This window comes from Bison bison, unplaced genomic scaffold (assembly GCF_000754665.1).
Source record: "Bison bison bison isolate TAMUID 2011002044 unplaced genomic scaffold, Bison_UMD1.0 scf7180017864370, whole genome shotgun sequence".
NCBI lineage: Eukaryota > Metazoa > Chordata > Mammalia > Artiodactyla > Bovidae > Bison > Bison bison.
The window spans coordinates 5,865,169-5,881,256 of NW_011494942.1; the positions used below are offsets into that span (position 1 = coordinate 5,865,169).

General features: G+C 37.4%; 1 protein-coding gene across 1 annotated transcript in view; it reads left to right on the plus strand.

The window, feature by feature from the left end:
* The window catches only part of LOC105000199 (cGMP-inhibited 3',5'-cyclic phosphodiesterase A), a 348,425-nt gene that overhangs the window by 321,281 nt on the left and 11,056 nt on the right, over nucleotides 1-16,088 (plus strand). The window contains exons 10-15 of the mRNA XM_010855927.1: nucleotides 1,383-1,494; nucleotides 8,526-8,639; nucleotides 8,773-8,972; nucleotides 10,671-10,874; nucleotides 11,856-12,011; nucleotides 13,968-14,220. Of these exons, the coding sequence (XP_010854229.1) occupies nucleotides 1,383-1,494; nucleotides 8,526-8,639; nucleotides 8,773-8,972; nucleotides 10,671-10,874; nucleotides 11,856-12,011; nucleotides 13,968-14,220 (1,039 nt within the window). The remainder of the gene's footprint in view (nucleotides 1-1,382; nucleotides 1,495-8,525; nucleotides 8,640-8,772; nucleotides 8,973-10,670; nucleotides 10,875-11,855; nucleotides 12,012-13,967; nucleotides 14,221-16,088) is intronic.

Sequence of the window (16,088 nt, forward strand, 5' to 3'; positions counted from 1 at the left end):
TATGGAAATTGTCTTAAACAGAAGGAGACAGTAGACATATACTGAATGAATAAATCCCCTTTTTCAGTTAGATATAAATGTGTATGTGTGTGTTAGTCACTCAGTCATGTCCAACTCTTTGTGACCCCATGGACTGTAGCCCGCCAGGCTCCTCTGTCACTGGAATTTTCCAGGCAAGAATACTGGGGTGTGTTGCTATTCCCCTCTTCAGGGGATCTTCCCTGACCCAGGATTCGAACTGGGGTCTCCTGCACTGCAGACAGATTCTTTACTGTCTGAATCACCAGGAAGTCCCATAAATGTGTATTATGTATGTACACAAATATAAACATAATATATGTCATTGATGAAAATTAAATCTCCAAATAAAAGAATATTAGTGAATTTGAGTAGATGTAAAGTTCATAATGAAAATAGAAATTTAACTATGAAGTTATCAAACATTTAGAAGAAGTAGTTTGAGAATCTTAAGCAAGAATACAAATAACTTAAAGGATAAATAATTCTTTCTCAGTCTCCTGAATTATAACCAGTACTGTGTCTTTGTGACATAAAGTGAGACCACTTTTTTAAAAATTTGTATTGAATTATCATTGATTTACACATTGTATTTTAAAAATAAAAGTGTGGTCACTGTAAATGATGCTGCTCTCCATCCTGCCATGTGAATAACCATTTCTCTCCCAATTACTCTCTTCTTTGCCTTTATCATTTTTTTCATTCTCTACAATTTGCATATCAAAGATACCAGTCACATCCAAACATATTTAGCTGATTTGAGTCTCTAGAGCTATGAAAGTAATTAGAAGGAGAATAGATATTCAAAGGAGAGAGATGGCAAATGAGGAAAAATAGTTCAAAAATTTTTATTTATACTGGATTAGAACAAATCTTTTTTTCTCTATATATTTCAGTCAAGACACCCTTTTCTTTCTTCTAATTCTATTCCTTTATTCTTCATTAAGGCACAGTTCTTTATCCTCTAGAAAGCTTTTTTTTAATTTATAAAATAAGTCCAGATAAAAGCTTTCTCTCATTCTTTATTTAGCATGTATATTATACAATTAGCAATTTACTCAGTATCATTCTCTTATTATTGATATCACACACAATTTAGTACCTTGTTATATTTCTTTAGTGTATACTGGATTTTTTTCATTGGCTGTTTCTTAGGTTTATGTCTCTGCCTTTAAAAATAAATTATATAGAGGGCTAGGCCATAGAAGTCTTCGATATCTATTTGATCTGTTGTTTCCAGTAAGGGTTTCAATAGGCAACACATTAATATGGTTGATAGAATGTATACTTTTCCCCCATTTTTCTCTTTATGTATAATACACATCAAGGGATATTTTGTAAAACCTTGTCTTTTTCTTTTACAGGTATCATACAGACTTTTTGAAGACATGGGCCTCTTTGAAGCTTTTAAAATTCCAGTTAGGGAATTCATGAATTATTTTCATGCTTTGGAGACTGGCTACAGGGAAATTCCTTGTAAGTAGAAGAATTAATACTTTTAAAATCCATTAAATTTGCTATGGGTAATGGGATATTGAATTAAGAGCTAGCACAGAATTACACATTGTAAGCATCCTATATGGTCACCTGGTATAGTGATTAGGAGATAATAGTTTATGTTAGAATCCTGGTCCCTTTATAAATCAGCTGTAGGACACCCTGGTCTTAATTAACCTTTAAATGCCTCATTTCTTAATCTGTAAAATGGATATAATAATAACTACTTCATAGGATTGTTGCAAGGATAAAATGATGTAATAATTGTTAAAGGGTTATAATAGTGCCTTGCACATAAGTAGCTCCAATTTAAGTGTGTACTAAATAAATACATGTTAATTTATTGCTCATTTTATAACATACTCCTTTTACTGGGTAGAATTCTCAACCTTTGCTCTAGCATCTGCCGAGTTAACTCACAATTAAAGTTTTTCAGTATAAGATAAGCCTGGCTGGGAATAGAGGGACAGGAAGATGATGGTCTAATGAATAAAAGGGAAAAAGAAAATACAACTGGAAGTGGTTGTGCAGAAATTATTAGGAACTTTTTTAAAAAATCAAGATAAAATGTGAAGACCAAAGGAGAGGGCACAGCCAAGGGTCCAAGCTTATGAACTTTGAATATTGCAAGAATAAGTCTGTCCTTTGTAATCATGAGGAACTGGAATGCAGAAGAGATAGTAAATTTTCAATATGTAGCATTTCTGTATCATCAGAACATGTAAGTAGCATTGTTGTACATGCTACGGAATATTTGAAACTGGAGAAATGGCTGTAAATCTAATCAGAAGGGTACAGAAATCACATGGAACTTTAGAAAGAAAAAATAGAAAGAAAAAAAATAGTTAAATACAGTATGTTGACTAGAGCTTGTGTTACTTAAATCATGTTTTAACTTTTAAGTTTCTAAATTTGCTTGTATGTACTTTGAACTTTAGAACCCCAGAACTCATGTCTATTTCTAGTAGCAGAGAGCTTAAGTAAAAGTTGTATGGAGACTAGAACAACTGTGTTCAGAAGGAGTAGGGTAGTGCATTAACCAAGTGATTCATTATTAAGACGCTGGTTTTGAAAATGCCATCACATGCTACGTTAGGATATAAATGCACAGTTGATGTGTGATAGGAAAGAGGAATGAGTTATTGAATTTTCAAGTTGTGTGGTAGAGAAGGAGAATTAAGAATTAAATCTACAAATGAGATTTGTGGGAGAATATGAGACTAAATGCAGAGAAAATAGGACGGTGGAGTAGAGAGGGGAATTTAAGCGCTCTGGGCACTGTGGGAAATTCTGGCGGATGGGGCCATGGACGTGGAGAGAGAATTATGAAAAAGGGGTAGTTTGAAAGGATCTGAAGATAAGCCTTGCTTTTTTAATACTGCTTTCCCAGAGCTACCCTGGTTGAATGCCAGGGATTGACCTAAGTGTTAGTGATTTCTCAAAGCTTAAAGAATTACATAAATAAGCTTTTACAAAAAGGAAGCCACTGCAAACATTAAAGAACAGCTAGTCATCAGACTAAATTTACAAATAATATTAATTGATGATTAAATTTAAATTAAATTTATAAATAATATTAAATTTCCATATAATATAATCAGCTATTGCTAAGTTCCACTGAGTTCAAATCTCTCTCAACTTTTCTCTAGATAGTATTCCATTAACTCATAAAGTTGACCAGTATTTATTTAACTGTAAAAAGTTTGCAGATTCTAAATTTTATTATTACCTATTTATATATTGCAGGTAAACAGATGTTTTTCCTGAAATACCAGGTTCTTCATGTGGAAAAGAATTTGTTATATCTTTGCTTTTTCTGTTAGATGTGAAAGGGAATTTATTTACATCTTCTCACAGAAAAGTTTTAACTCAATTCATGATCACTTTTAAATCATAATACTGTGCATGTTATAGGGTTATAAATTTAGACCAAGATAGATATTTATTAAAAGCTGTATTTATCATTATTTAAAATTAACATGTGCAAAAATTTAGCATTTATTCCTAGAGAACTATGTTTCTAATATTTCTGTATAAACCCATAACTAAATGAAAAAAGCCTAAAGGTAACCAAAATAGGGCTGCTGCTGCTAAGTCGCTTCAGTCGTGTTCGAACCTGTGCAGCCCCATAGACGGTAGCCCACCAGGCTCCCCCATCCCTGGGATTTTCCAGGCAGGAACACTGGAGTAGGTTGCCATTTCCTTCTCCAGTGCATGAAAGTGAAAAGTGAAAGTGAAGTCGCTCAGTCATCTCCAACTCTTAGCGACCCCATGGACTGCAGCCCATCAGGCTCCTCCGTCCATGGGATTTTCCAGGCAAGATTAGCCTTAATATGACAATGAGCTAAAATGTTAGAAACTAAAATTTTATTACAGTTTTAATTACACTTTTTGACAATTTCCAAGAGAAGAGGGAAAGTATGAAAGCTTGTACATTTATGCCCAGAACCTTTACTAAAGGACCCGCCTGCCAGAACAGGAGACGTTAAGTGACTGCGGGTTAGATCCCTGGGTCAGGAAGGTCACCTGGCGGGCTACAGCCCATGGGGTGGCATAGAGTCAGACGCAACTGAGCACAGTCAGCACAGCCTCTGTCTAGCTCAGTTTGATCAGGCGTATGTGATCAGCCCACCGAGTTTAAAGGTAGCCACCGAGGTGACATGCAACAAGCTAGCGGGGCAGAACTGCTACACTATTAGCTACTTTCCAAAGGTGGGGGGAAAAATGTTTCAAGTCTCATTTCTATTCTTTAGTACTTTGCTTCACTCATTGGTGAATAGGAGCATAGAGAACTTTAAATAGAAAATCTGTAAATTGAGTTCTAAAAACCTATAAATTTTATAGGCAACCCCAGCCTTCTATAGCAGCTCATTTCAACCTTGTGCTTGAGAAAAGGAGAAAAAGAGAAAACAGGTCTATTAAGACAGAAGAGGGGGTACGCAGGTTCTGGGGAAAGGGAAGGCGGGTGATGGTATTAGTATGTGCACGCGTGTTTATGTGTTGTCCAAGAGGCAGGGGCCGAGGGGTGGTGGTGTTTGCCAGGTGGGTGAGAGAATTATTAAGAGGTTTGTCCAAAATGCAGCGATGAAGGAAGAGGTTGAGAATAATAATGATAAAATAAGGATAGCTCTGATTGCATTCCATAGCTCTGTCAGTTGCCTATCAAGGCCAGAAAAAGAAGAGCAGTCTTTGAGCATATTTGTCTGTCTTATAGAAACTTCTCAATCCCCTATGTTGACTCAGGTGCCTTTGCGCCTGAGGTGGTCCCCAGAGAATTAATGGCAAGAGCAACAATACCACCAGCACTTGGCACAGTATTTTCTCACAGTAGGTGTGAGTATGTGTTTAATAAATATCTTAACGACTTCTTAAAGGCAGATAATTTTTCCATCCTGCTTAAGTGATAGTGACAATGTAATCCTTTTAGAATTACACCTGTATAACTATATCTATATAAATATATGTAATATGTATTAAAGGAGTTAGGTTTGGGTAACTATTGTTTAGCACTTGTGAACCTATACTCAAAGCAAAAGGAAGGTTTTTTTTCCCCCATATACTCTCATATCTAGTTTTTAAATCAAGATTATGTTAACCTCTAAAAAGCAAAACATATATAGAAAAAACTTTTTAACTTAGAATCAATTAACAAAGCTTTGTTCATTTCAGGTGTATAGCAAAGTGATTCAGTTATACATATACATGTATCTACTTAAAATGATTATAAATTAAGTTAGGTTTTAGTTGCTCAGTCATGTCTGACTCTTGAGACTCCATAGACTGGAGCCCACCAGGCTCTTTTGTCCATTGAACTCTCTAGGCCAGAGTACTGGAGTTATTTCTCATTTTCTTTTCCAGGAGATCTTCCTGACCCAGGGATCAAACCTGTGTCTCCTGCATTGCAGGCAGATTCTGTACTGTCTGAGCCACCAGGGAAGCCCCAAAATGGTAATCAGATCAGATCAGATCAGTCGCTCAGTCGTATCCGACTCTTCGCGACCCCATGAATCGCAGCATGCCAGGCCTCCCTGTCCATCACCAACTCCCGGAGTTCACACAGACTCACATCCATCGAGTCAGTGATGCCATTCGGCCATCTCATCCTCTGTCATCCCATTCTCTTCTTGCCCCCACTCCCTCCCAGCATCAGAGTCTTTTCCAATGAGTCAACTCTTCACATGAGGTGGCCAAAGTACTGGAGTTTCAGCTTTAGCATCATTCCTTCCAAAGAAATCCCAGGGCTGATCTCCTTCAGAATGGACTGGTTGGATCTCCTTGCAGCCCAAGGGACTCTCAAGAGTCTTCTCCAACACCACAGGTCAAAAGCATCAATTCTTCGGCACTCAGCCTTCTTCACAGTCCAACTCTACTTACCTCAAAAAATGTGTTTGACAAGCTTTATTTTTTTTTTACATTTTCAGCACGAAATTATTTAGATAGTTTGTTCAATGAAATTTTGGGCTTCCCAGATGGCACTAGTGGTAAAGAACCTGCCTGCCAATGCAGGAGACCTAAGAGACATGGGTTCAATCCCTGATCAGGAAGATCCCCTGGAGGAGGGCATGACAACCCACTCAAGTATTCTTGCCTGGAGAATTCCACGGGAAAAGAAGCCTGTTGGGCTACAGTCCATAGGGTCACAAAGAATTGGACACAACTGAATGACTAAGCGTAAGCACACACACACACACACACACACACACAAGCTATAAACCCTTCTGGACTTGGACCTTGGGATGGGGAACAGGCCAGTAAGCAGTATAACTCAAGAGCTACAAGTTCACCTGACTTAGTGTTGTCTATTTTTCATCCCAAAGAGACACAGTCAATACCCTGATACCGCCTCCACCCACCTTGTAATGCTGGGCACATGCACAGGTTTCTCTGACTTGTAATGGTAATGGTAGTTACATCACATAGTAATTTTCCCCGCTTGTCACAAGGGAAGAGTAAAGAACTTAACCCAGAAACTCTCTTCCATCATAGCCCCGGAAACCCTCTGACCAGGTTGCATGTTCTTCTGGTGGGTCATCACTGCCTTCTCCCTCCTCCATGGCTTAACTTAGCTTTTATTTTTAGCTCTTCAATTCTATTCTTACAAATCCATCATTGTGTCATAACAGCAATCACGTATTTTCAGTTCAGTTCCGTATAGTCACTCAGTCGTATATGACTTTCTACGACCCCATGGACTATAGCACACCAGGACTCCCTGTGTATCACCAACTCCTGGAGCTTGCTCAAACTCATGTCCATGAAATCGGTGATGCCATCTAACCATTTCATCATGTATTTTAGGTGAATGGTATTTACGTCAATCACAAGCTTACTATACAACAGCCACTTTAAAATAGGTCCCCTTCTGTAATTCTCAAAATTGTACTATGAAATAGGCACTATTATTGTCTCCATGTTTTAAGATAAGGAAGTGAGACAATGTTTGAAATGACTCAGTAATACAGGTAATAAATGTCAGAGCAGAGATAAAATCAGATATGTCCTAGACCCTGAGACTTCTAGCATGATCAACTTTGTACACTGGCACAGATATAGATTTAAAATGTAATTGTCTTAAACCATTTGGGATAGTCCATACATGGAGATAGAGACCCCAGTTTGAATAAAAGTGTTCTTTGGAGACTAGGTAATATCAGTGTTCACCTTTGGCAATGATACAGTGAACAAGGTTTGCCGTTTACCACTCCAGAACTTAGGAGGTCTGCTTCTCAAAGCTCTTCTGAAAACATCCTCTCAAGACCTCCCTCAACCCTTCACTGAGTTTCTGGAGTGTTTACCCAAGATTTACCCATGTGTCTTCACTTAAAGTTGCCAGAAATGTAGGAAAACGCACACCATCTTCCTACGTGCTCCTGTGTGCCACCAACAACACAGATGTCCTAATTTCTGTTTTCTTCCCTGATCAGAGAACAGGTGTTGCTCTCAAATTTTCGTTATTATTCTGCTTGTTCTCTTCTGTTTTTGCTTCTCCTCATCTGTTGAGTGCTATTCAGAGGTGTCATCTCTTACCTTATAGAAGGAAATCATATCATGGTTGGTCATTAGGAATAAAATGTATGAAGTTAGCATACTTAGAATAAAGCATACCAAATCAGTGAAGTATTCTGAAGGGTCAGATAAGAGAAAAACACAGAAAAAATGGACTGACGAAGGTGAGCCAGGAACACAGTGGGCCTTTGGTCATGGTTCCATAGAAGCTAGACCACACGTGTAGAAATAGAACCCTATTGCTATGATAAGGACATTTTAACTGGGGGACTTGGTTGCCCTGTAGATTTATACACTTCAGGATGGCTCAACCCCTTATGTTATTGTACAAAGAGGTTTCAATTTTTTCTCTTTCTGTATTTCCTAGAACTTTATTCCCAAACCAGAATTTCTAGATCAGAGAACATAATTGATTTTGGTTTTGATGTGCTTTGTGGATTTTATCTATTAATACATATAGAAAACGTTACTCATTTTCTTACAGTGTTTTAAGTTTGATACAGAAGAATAGCACTATTTTCAATTCAGAGGTTATATTTGAGTGCTATTTATCAGAAATGAGACACTGGGTGGTATGAACCATTGGTCTGAGCTAGGTTAAGTGTATCATGGGCCTTTTGTTCTAGTCCTCTGCGTAGTTTTACACAGGAACATGGGCATAAGGACAAGAGTAAACATTGCCGTGGATTCGCACAGTGAGTTTGTATATGTTGGGTTATTTAGTGAAATTTATTTATGTTAGGTGGATGCTGGTCACAGATTTTGTTCATTTAAGACATCTGCATGTGTGATGAATGTTGTAAGTTTTTTGTTTTTTCTTGTTACTATGAATGTTGTAGAGAAACGGAAGGGCAATCACAGAGTATTTGTCCTAGAATGTTGGGCTGACTTTCACCCAGGTTATTTAAATGTGAGGACTAAACCGTTTGTCCAGTAGGTGGCACTCTTAGTCCTCGGACCCCAGAGTTCACAGATGCATGCCTGTTCCTTTGCATTGGTTACAGACCACAACAGAATCCATGCCACGGATGTCTTACATGCTGTTTGGTATCTCACGACACAACCTATTCCAGGCCTCTCAACTGTGATTAATGATCACGGATCAGCAAGCGATTCAGGTACATATTAAGTTCTCTATGCTCCCTTGTAAACTATGGGAAAGGAAGAGTGGCTTTTTAAATAAAGAAGTGAACATAACTGACATCAGTTTACTACTTTCTTCAAAGCTATATTATTTTCATTGTCTCTTAGATTCTGACAGTGGATTTACACATGGCCATATGGGATATGTATTCTCAAAAATGTATAATGTGCCTGATGATAAATACGGATGTTTGTCTGGAAATATCCCTGCCTTGGAGTTGATGGCCTTGTATGTGGCTGCAGCCATGCATGACTATGATCACCCGGGAAGGACTAATGCTTTCCTGGTTGCCACGAGCGCCCCTCAGGTAAACCTTTCGATTTTGACCAGGGGAAGTAATTCAATTTTGAGATTTCTCTGAAGAATATTAATTTTATAAATTTGACGTATAGCAGGCACCAAGCGAATACGAACGAAACTATATTTAGACCTAAGATAAAATTCTTAGAGACCATGCTCATTTTGAAAAGATATGATGGTTTGTTCTAAGTTATTAATGATGCATCTACATTTATCACCTATGGAGATTCCTTCTCAGTTTTCTTCTGAGGAAGAAAAACTGCTTGAATTCATGTTAATGAATTTCCTCAACAAAGAATATCTGACCTATACAAAAGTTTTCTTCCTGAAAAGATTGGAGAACCAAATATTTCTCGGTTCTTTAAGAATTAGAGGCTTCTTTGGATGTAAATCCAGTTCCTTTGAGATATATTATAACAAATATCATTTTTATGGCATTTTTATTGATTAGGAAGAATTAAAGATTGATTTGTTTTATTTGAGGTAAATTTTTTACCTGAACATAGTTTTCTCAAAACAGTAACTTTAAAGACGTTCCTCTAGGCACATGCTTAAACTTCAGTCAAATATCAATCACTAAGTATCTAGGAATCTCCATCTATATAATTAAACTTTGATTTAATCAGATGGACAGACCCATTTTACTAAAGATCCCATGGTCTTATTTTTCTTTCTAGATGCTCTGGAGACTAATCTGACCCATTACTCTTTTTTGTCATGTTTGTTTTTGTCTTTTGTTCTCATCTATTTTTATCTGTTTCCATGCTCTCTCTTATAGACTAGCCTAGAGCTTTCCTTAATTAAAATTAATTTCCTTTAAGTAATTTTCCTTTCATCTGTATACAGTACAAATATCCTGATTTTTTTTCTGACTACTTACATTTCTTTCACTGTTTCCTCCGTACACTATGTATTTTCCCTAAACATAAGCAAATCCTTTGGCCAGCACATTTTACCGCTCAGTTTTGCTACATGTCCATGTATTTTCATTTACCTCAATATTAATTTTCATGTGCTTGGTCTCTCCTTTTTGTCCTTATACCTTCTTTTCCCTTCCATCATCAATCTGCCACACTGGACTTTAGGCATTTTTTTAGGCAACTTTCTTTTGCTTCACAGCTTCCCTCAGCATTATTCGAACAAGTAGATATTTACTATATACTTTCAATTACTAGACAGAGGGTGATATTTCCTATGACTGTGAGGTAAGAATAGTTTGAATTATGGGCTTCTCAGGGATATCATAGGTCTCCCACATTGTAAGCAGACGCTTTACCGTCTGAGCCACCAAGGAAGTTCTTTATTAGTTACATGTGTTTAATTAAAAGGAAGTCATTCTTATTTCAGATGTGGGAGATAACTGAGTTACCTCTTAGGGATATTAATATATTTGCATATTTTTATGGTTAAATTCCTGTGTCTTGCAAAAAGAAGAGTAATCCAAAATAAGCTAACTCTACGCCCTTCACTTACAAGAATTTGAAATAAAATTTCAAGGAAATGAACTTTATCTTACCAAAAAAAGAAAAAATAACCAAGAAAAGTAAACAGTCAATGTACAGTAATAAGTAATTCTTAATAACTAGCTGTTACAAGGTTGCATTTCTATGTTCTATGACTAAAGATGATTCCAAATGTTTTGCATATTCTCATTTATTTTTGTTCCTAATTTAAAAAGCTGAACTCGACTCTCGTCTTTGCCTAGGCGGTGCTCTACAATGATCGCTCAGTCTTGGAGAATCATCATGCGGCTGCTGCATGGAACCTTTTCATGTCCCGGCCAGAATATAACTTCTTAGTTAACCTTGACCATGTGGAATTTAAGCATTTCCGTTTCCTTGTCATTGAAGCAATTCTGGCCACTGACCTGAAGAAACACTTCGACTTTGTTGCCAAATTTAATGCCAAGGTAACTAGATTTGTATCAGTCCTCATTTTCTGGCCACATTGAAAGATGTCATGGAATGAGAGTGTTAAAAGTCATTGCTGCCACCTCATAGATGTCGAATGTGAAAATGAAATGTAATGCGGTGTTAAACCAGAAGCAGTTATTTAGGCATTGGTCCCAGTGTGGAAACCTAATATATTGAGGTCCTGTAGGTATATATTACGGAGAAGGTAATGGCACCCCACTCCAGTACTCTTGCCTGGAAAATCCCATGGATGGAGGAGCCTGGTGAGCTGCAGTCCACAGGGTCGCTAAGAGTCGGACAAGACTGAGCAGCTTCACTTTCACTTTTCACTTTCATGCCCTGGAGAAGGAAATGGCAACCCTCTCCAGTGTTCTTGCCTGGAGAATCCCAGGGACGGGGGAGCCTAGTGGGCTGCCATCTATGGGGTCGCACAGAGTCGGACATGACTGAAGCAACTTAGCAGCAGTAGCAGCAGCAGGTATATATTATACCTTGTACTGCAGAAGAATAATAGAATTCTAACTATCATTGTGATTTTGTTTTAGTTTTTTTTTTTTTTGCTCCCATCTCTGTGGAATACTAATACCTGGTAGTAGTAAAGGTCAAAAACCTGAAGCAGAATTTAATACATCAAACATATAATAAATGCCCAAATAGTAACTCAAGAAAATTTCTTATTATTTTTAGCTACAGTATTTTAGTAGTAATTTATAACACATGCTAGTATTAAATAGCATTTATTTTCAGTTCCATAATTATCTATCATTTGTTGTTATTTTTTTAGGTAAGCTATTTCACTGCTAATTTATGCAAGCCAAATAACATTATTTGAAACAGCTGAGATGTTTCTCATTACTTGGTATTCCTATCTGCACATGGTGGACAGATCGGAATACATAGTAACAAGATGATCAGTTTTCTGTAATTTATTTTCCTGTTCAACTTGTGCATTCACTTAAACTTTGTCCTTCAAACAGGTGAATGATGAAGTTGGAATAGATTGGACCAATGAAAATGATCGTCTACTGGTTTGTCAAATGTGTATAAAGTTGGCTGATATCAATGGGCCCGCTAAGAGTAAAGAGCTCCATCTTCAGTGGACGGAGGGTATTGTCAATGAATTTTATGAACAGGTAACTAATTTAACTATTTTCCTTAATCCATATTGAGGCTGCTTATAGATTCCTTAAAGCAGCAGTCCCCAACCTATTGGGCACCAGGAACTGGTTTCATGGAAGACCATTTTTCCATAGACGGGGTAGGAGATTGATTGCAGGATGATTCAAGAACATTACATTTATTGTGCACTTTATTTCTATTATTATTTCATCCCCTCCACCTCAGATTATCAAGCATTTGATCCTGGAGGTTGGGGACCCCTGCTCTAAAGCTTCCAAAGGCTGTAAAAGTGTGATTAGTCATTTTATATTCATGATACCATGAGAAAAGGCACTGGCCAATTTTAATCAGAGGTTTAAAAAATGACAAAAATTGAACTATAGACATAAAACTCTTAAGATAAAGTTATTAAGTATTTTGATGGAAAAGGGTGTTAAGATAATAGAATGACCTCAGAAAATATTAGGAATCCCATTGAAATACTCATCAATTTTATCATAATAGAAGCTAGGTTTAAATTAATATGGATGAATGTATATCAAGTTAAGTTCATTTACTTTTCTAATAGTTTATAACAGCAGTACATGAAAAAGCTAATAAAAATAGCATTTTATTTGACACATTACCAACAGAACATGAAGGGATCTTCCCCACATGACCTTACCCCAGCTGTACTTGAAACCTTGTGTTTGGTGCTGTAAACATCTCTCATAAGAGGAATCTCAAGGTAATGGAGATGGGTAAATGATGGGCATCAGTAGTGACCTAAAAGGCCAGGAAAGAAGTACAAATATGTACCCTAAGGAAAAACAGAAGTAGTAACTCTCTTCAGATACTTAAAAGACTGACCTGCAAAATTAGGATTAGGTTTATAATGATGTTGTACAGCTTAAAGAAGATAAATTATATAAGATACAACAGGATTTGCTTTATTAAAAAGAAGACAAAAAACTTCCCTAAAAATAGACATGACTATAGCCAGTCTATAGAAGTTATAAGCAGACAGATTTTAGGTCAATGTTAAAAAGAAATTTGTATTCCCAAAGTCATCCAGAAATAAGATGAGGCCCCTTAGTAAGTAATAAATCACCATTCACCAAACATATTTAAAGAAAGAATTTTTTATGTATTATAGACAGGACTCATAAAAAAAGGTTTATACTTTCTAGAAAAGATTGTGTTTTCTTGGAACTCATTGATACTCAGTCCTGAAATATTGACTATAGATAAAATGTAAAGAAAAGCAACTTGTGATAATTCCATTACATATATAGGCATAACCATTGTTGATATTTTGGTATAATTCTTTCATTAATGTTGCTAGATAATTTCGGGCTTTCAATCTAACTTTTTCTTTAGAAAGATAAATTAGTTCAAAATAAAAACACTTATACAGTAGTACTTATACAGTAGTACTATTAAACATAGAAAAATAAGAATATCAGAAGCTATATAATCACAGAAGACATAATTCAACCCAAAGCTGGGATAAAGTACTAACTTTAATTGAGGAATAAGTTATTTTAAGCTTTCTAGGCGACAAGACCAAAAAAGGCAAACATGATAGATTATCCGGTGGATATTTATGTCTAGCATTGCCTTTTAAGATGCATTTATATTCTAACTTACACTCTGTTATAAGGAACAGTGACTAGTATGATGATAGAGATCATCTACTGAGACATAAACCGTTTCCGGTAGTTCCCCTGATTGAAAACCAAAGCCTCAGGATTACCAAAGGATAAGTAGCAACAAAGCAATCCTATAGGAATCTTAGTAATTTGGGTAAAATCTTTTAGCAGTTAAGTACAGAGAGAGTTCACACATCAATGCCCAGATTCCATCAATGCCCAGATTCTTGCATATTTGCACATTTTAGATGCCAAGTGAATGGTGACTTAATTTGTATTCTACCCTTTCCTTGTCGTTTGCCTTTCTAGTTAACCATGTTGCTACATTCCTGTTTCTAGGGTGATGAAGAGGCCAGCCTTGGGTTACCAATAAGCCCCTTCATGGACCGTTCCGCTCCTCAGTTGGCCAACCTTCAGGAATCCTTCATCTCACACATCGTGGGTCCTCTGTGCAACTCCTACGATTCAGCAGGACTGATGCCAGGGAAATGGGTGGAAGACAGCGATGAGTCAGGAGACACGGACGACCCAGGAGAGGAGGAGGAGGAAGCACCAAATGAAGAGGAAACCTGTGAAAATAATGAATCTCCAAGTGAGTCATAAAATCTTTCTTGAATGTGTTTCTCCCAGGATTGTTTTCTTACATAGGTTCTGATAAAGTTGATGCTTCTCATGAGTTACCTAGTTAAGTCCACACATCGTCTACTGAATTGATTATGGATACTCCCCTCTTCCCAAATATCATCATCATAGAAATTACAGATTATGAAATTATTATAATATCATATTCATACAAAGGTATGTTCTCTGTCATGAATTAAAAAAAAAATAAGTAGTCAAAGTCTGTTTTTCAGAGTATCTTAATGATTTAGCAGTGAAAGGAATCTCAGGTACCAACTAGACCAACAGAGGCTTTTACTGGCTTGGTGGGGAAAGATGCTGAAGTGGTAAGAGGTGGTAATCACCCACTCATTAAATGTTTATTAAGCATCTACTCTGTGCCAGGCATTTTTCCAGGTACTAAACATAGAACCATGAACAAATCAGGCCAAAAAAAAAAATCCGTCCTTACCTTTTTTGACTTGTATTTCCAATGGGGTCAGCAGACACTAGGGAAGACTAATCAGTAAATCTATATGTTAGATGCTGATAAATGCTAGAGTTAAAGAGGATATGAAATATTGCACAGAAAGACTAATATCATGGACAAGATTGTCATGGAATATCTAAATAAGAAAGGTATTTAAAAAAAAAAAACAAAACTGAAAGAAGCAAGGGAGTGACCCATGAAAATAGTTGTGGACAAAGCATTTCAAGGAGAGAGGAAAGCCAGCCATGTAAGGTTCTGCTGTGGACATTGGCTGGGTGTTCAGGAAGCACCAAGAGAGCTGGGAGGCTGGAGCAGAGGAAGTGGGTGGGGAACAGCAGAGGGGGACAGTGGGGACCCAGATGATAGAGGGTTAGAAGGTAGGGTTCTGCAGAATGGAGTTTGGCTTTTTCTCTGAGTAAGATAGGAAGCCATCAGAGGTTTTGAACAGAAAACTTAGTTGATTCAACTTAATGTTTTAACTGGACTGCTTCAACTCTTGCATGGAAAATCTTATGGAGTTTGGGGTGAGCAAGGCTGTAAGCAGGGCAGTGTGTTAAGAGGCTCTTGAAATCATCCAAGTGAGAGATGACTGAGGCGTTGGGCCAGGGCAGTGAGAGTAGCGACAGTGAGAAGTGGTCACATCTGGTCGTTGATTTTGCAGTGTATCGTACAGCCATTCCAATCTCTTCATCTCTTGAAATATTCTCTGCTGTTACTCCTGTCTTAGGGACAAGGATAATTAGGAAAACCAATAACCTTTATAGTGACATTGCACAAATACTGTTCCTGTTTTCATGGAAATACAGTATGCAGTTTCTACCTACTTTCATCAAACACGATCTTACTGTTGGTACTTTTCAAAGCCCTTCCCAAAAATGCTACCAGTGAAAGACACCTTGATCATTTGTTCCTGTTTGTGAGCAGTCAGGAAAATGCATGACATAGTTCATTTTGGCAATCTAGTAGAGAGATAGTCTAATGTGGATATTAACCTATTTCACCATTATGTAAGTGCTCTGTTGTAAGCTCACATAAGCAGAGAAAAAGAACTCATTATTAACCATAAGCTGGGTTCAGTTCAGTTCAGTTCAGTTCAGTTTAGTTGCTCAGTCGTGTCCGACTCTCTGCAACCCCATGAATCGCAGCATGCCAGGCCTCGCTGTCCATCACCAACTCCCGGAGTTCACTGAGACCTACGTCCATCGAGTCAGTGATGCCATCCAGCCATCCCATCCTCTGTCATCTCCTTCTGCTCTTGCCCTGAATCCCTCCCAGCATCAGAGTCTTTTCCAATGAGTCAACTCTTCGCATGAGGTGGCCAAAGTACTGGAGCTTCAGCTTTAGCATCATTCCTTCCAAAGAAATCCCAG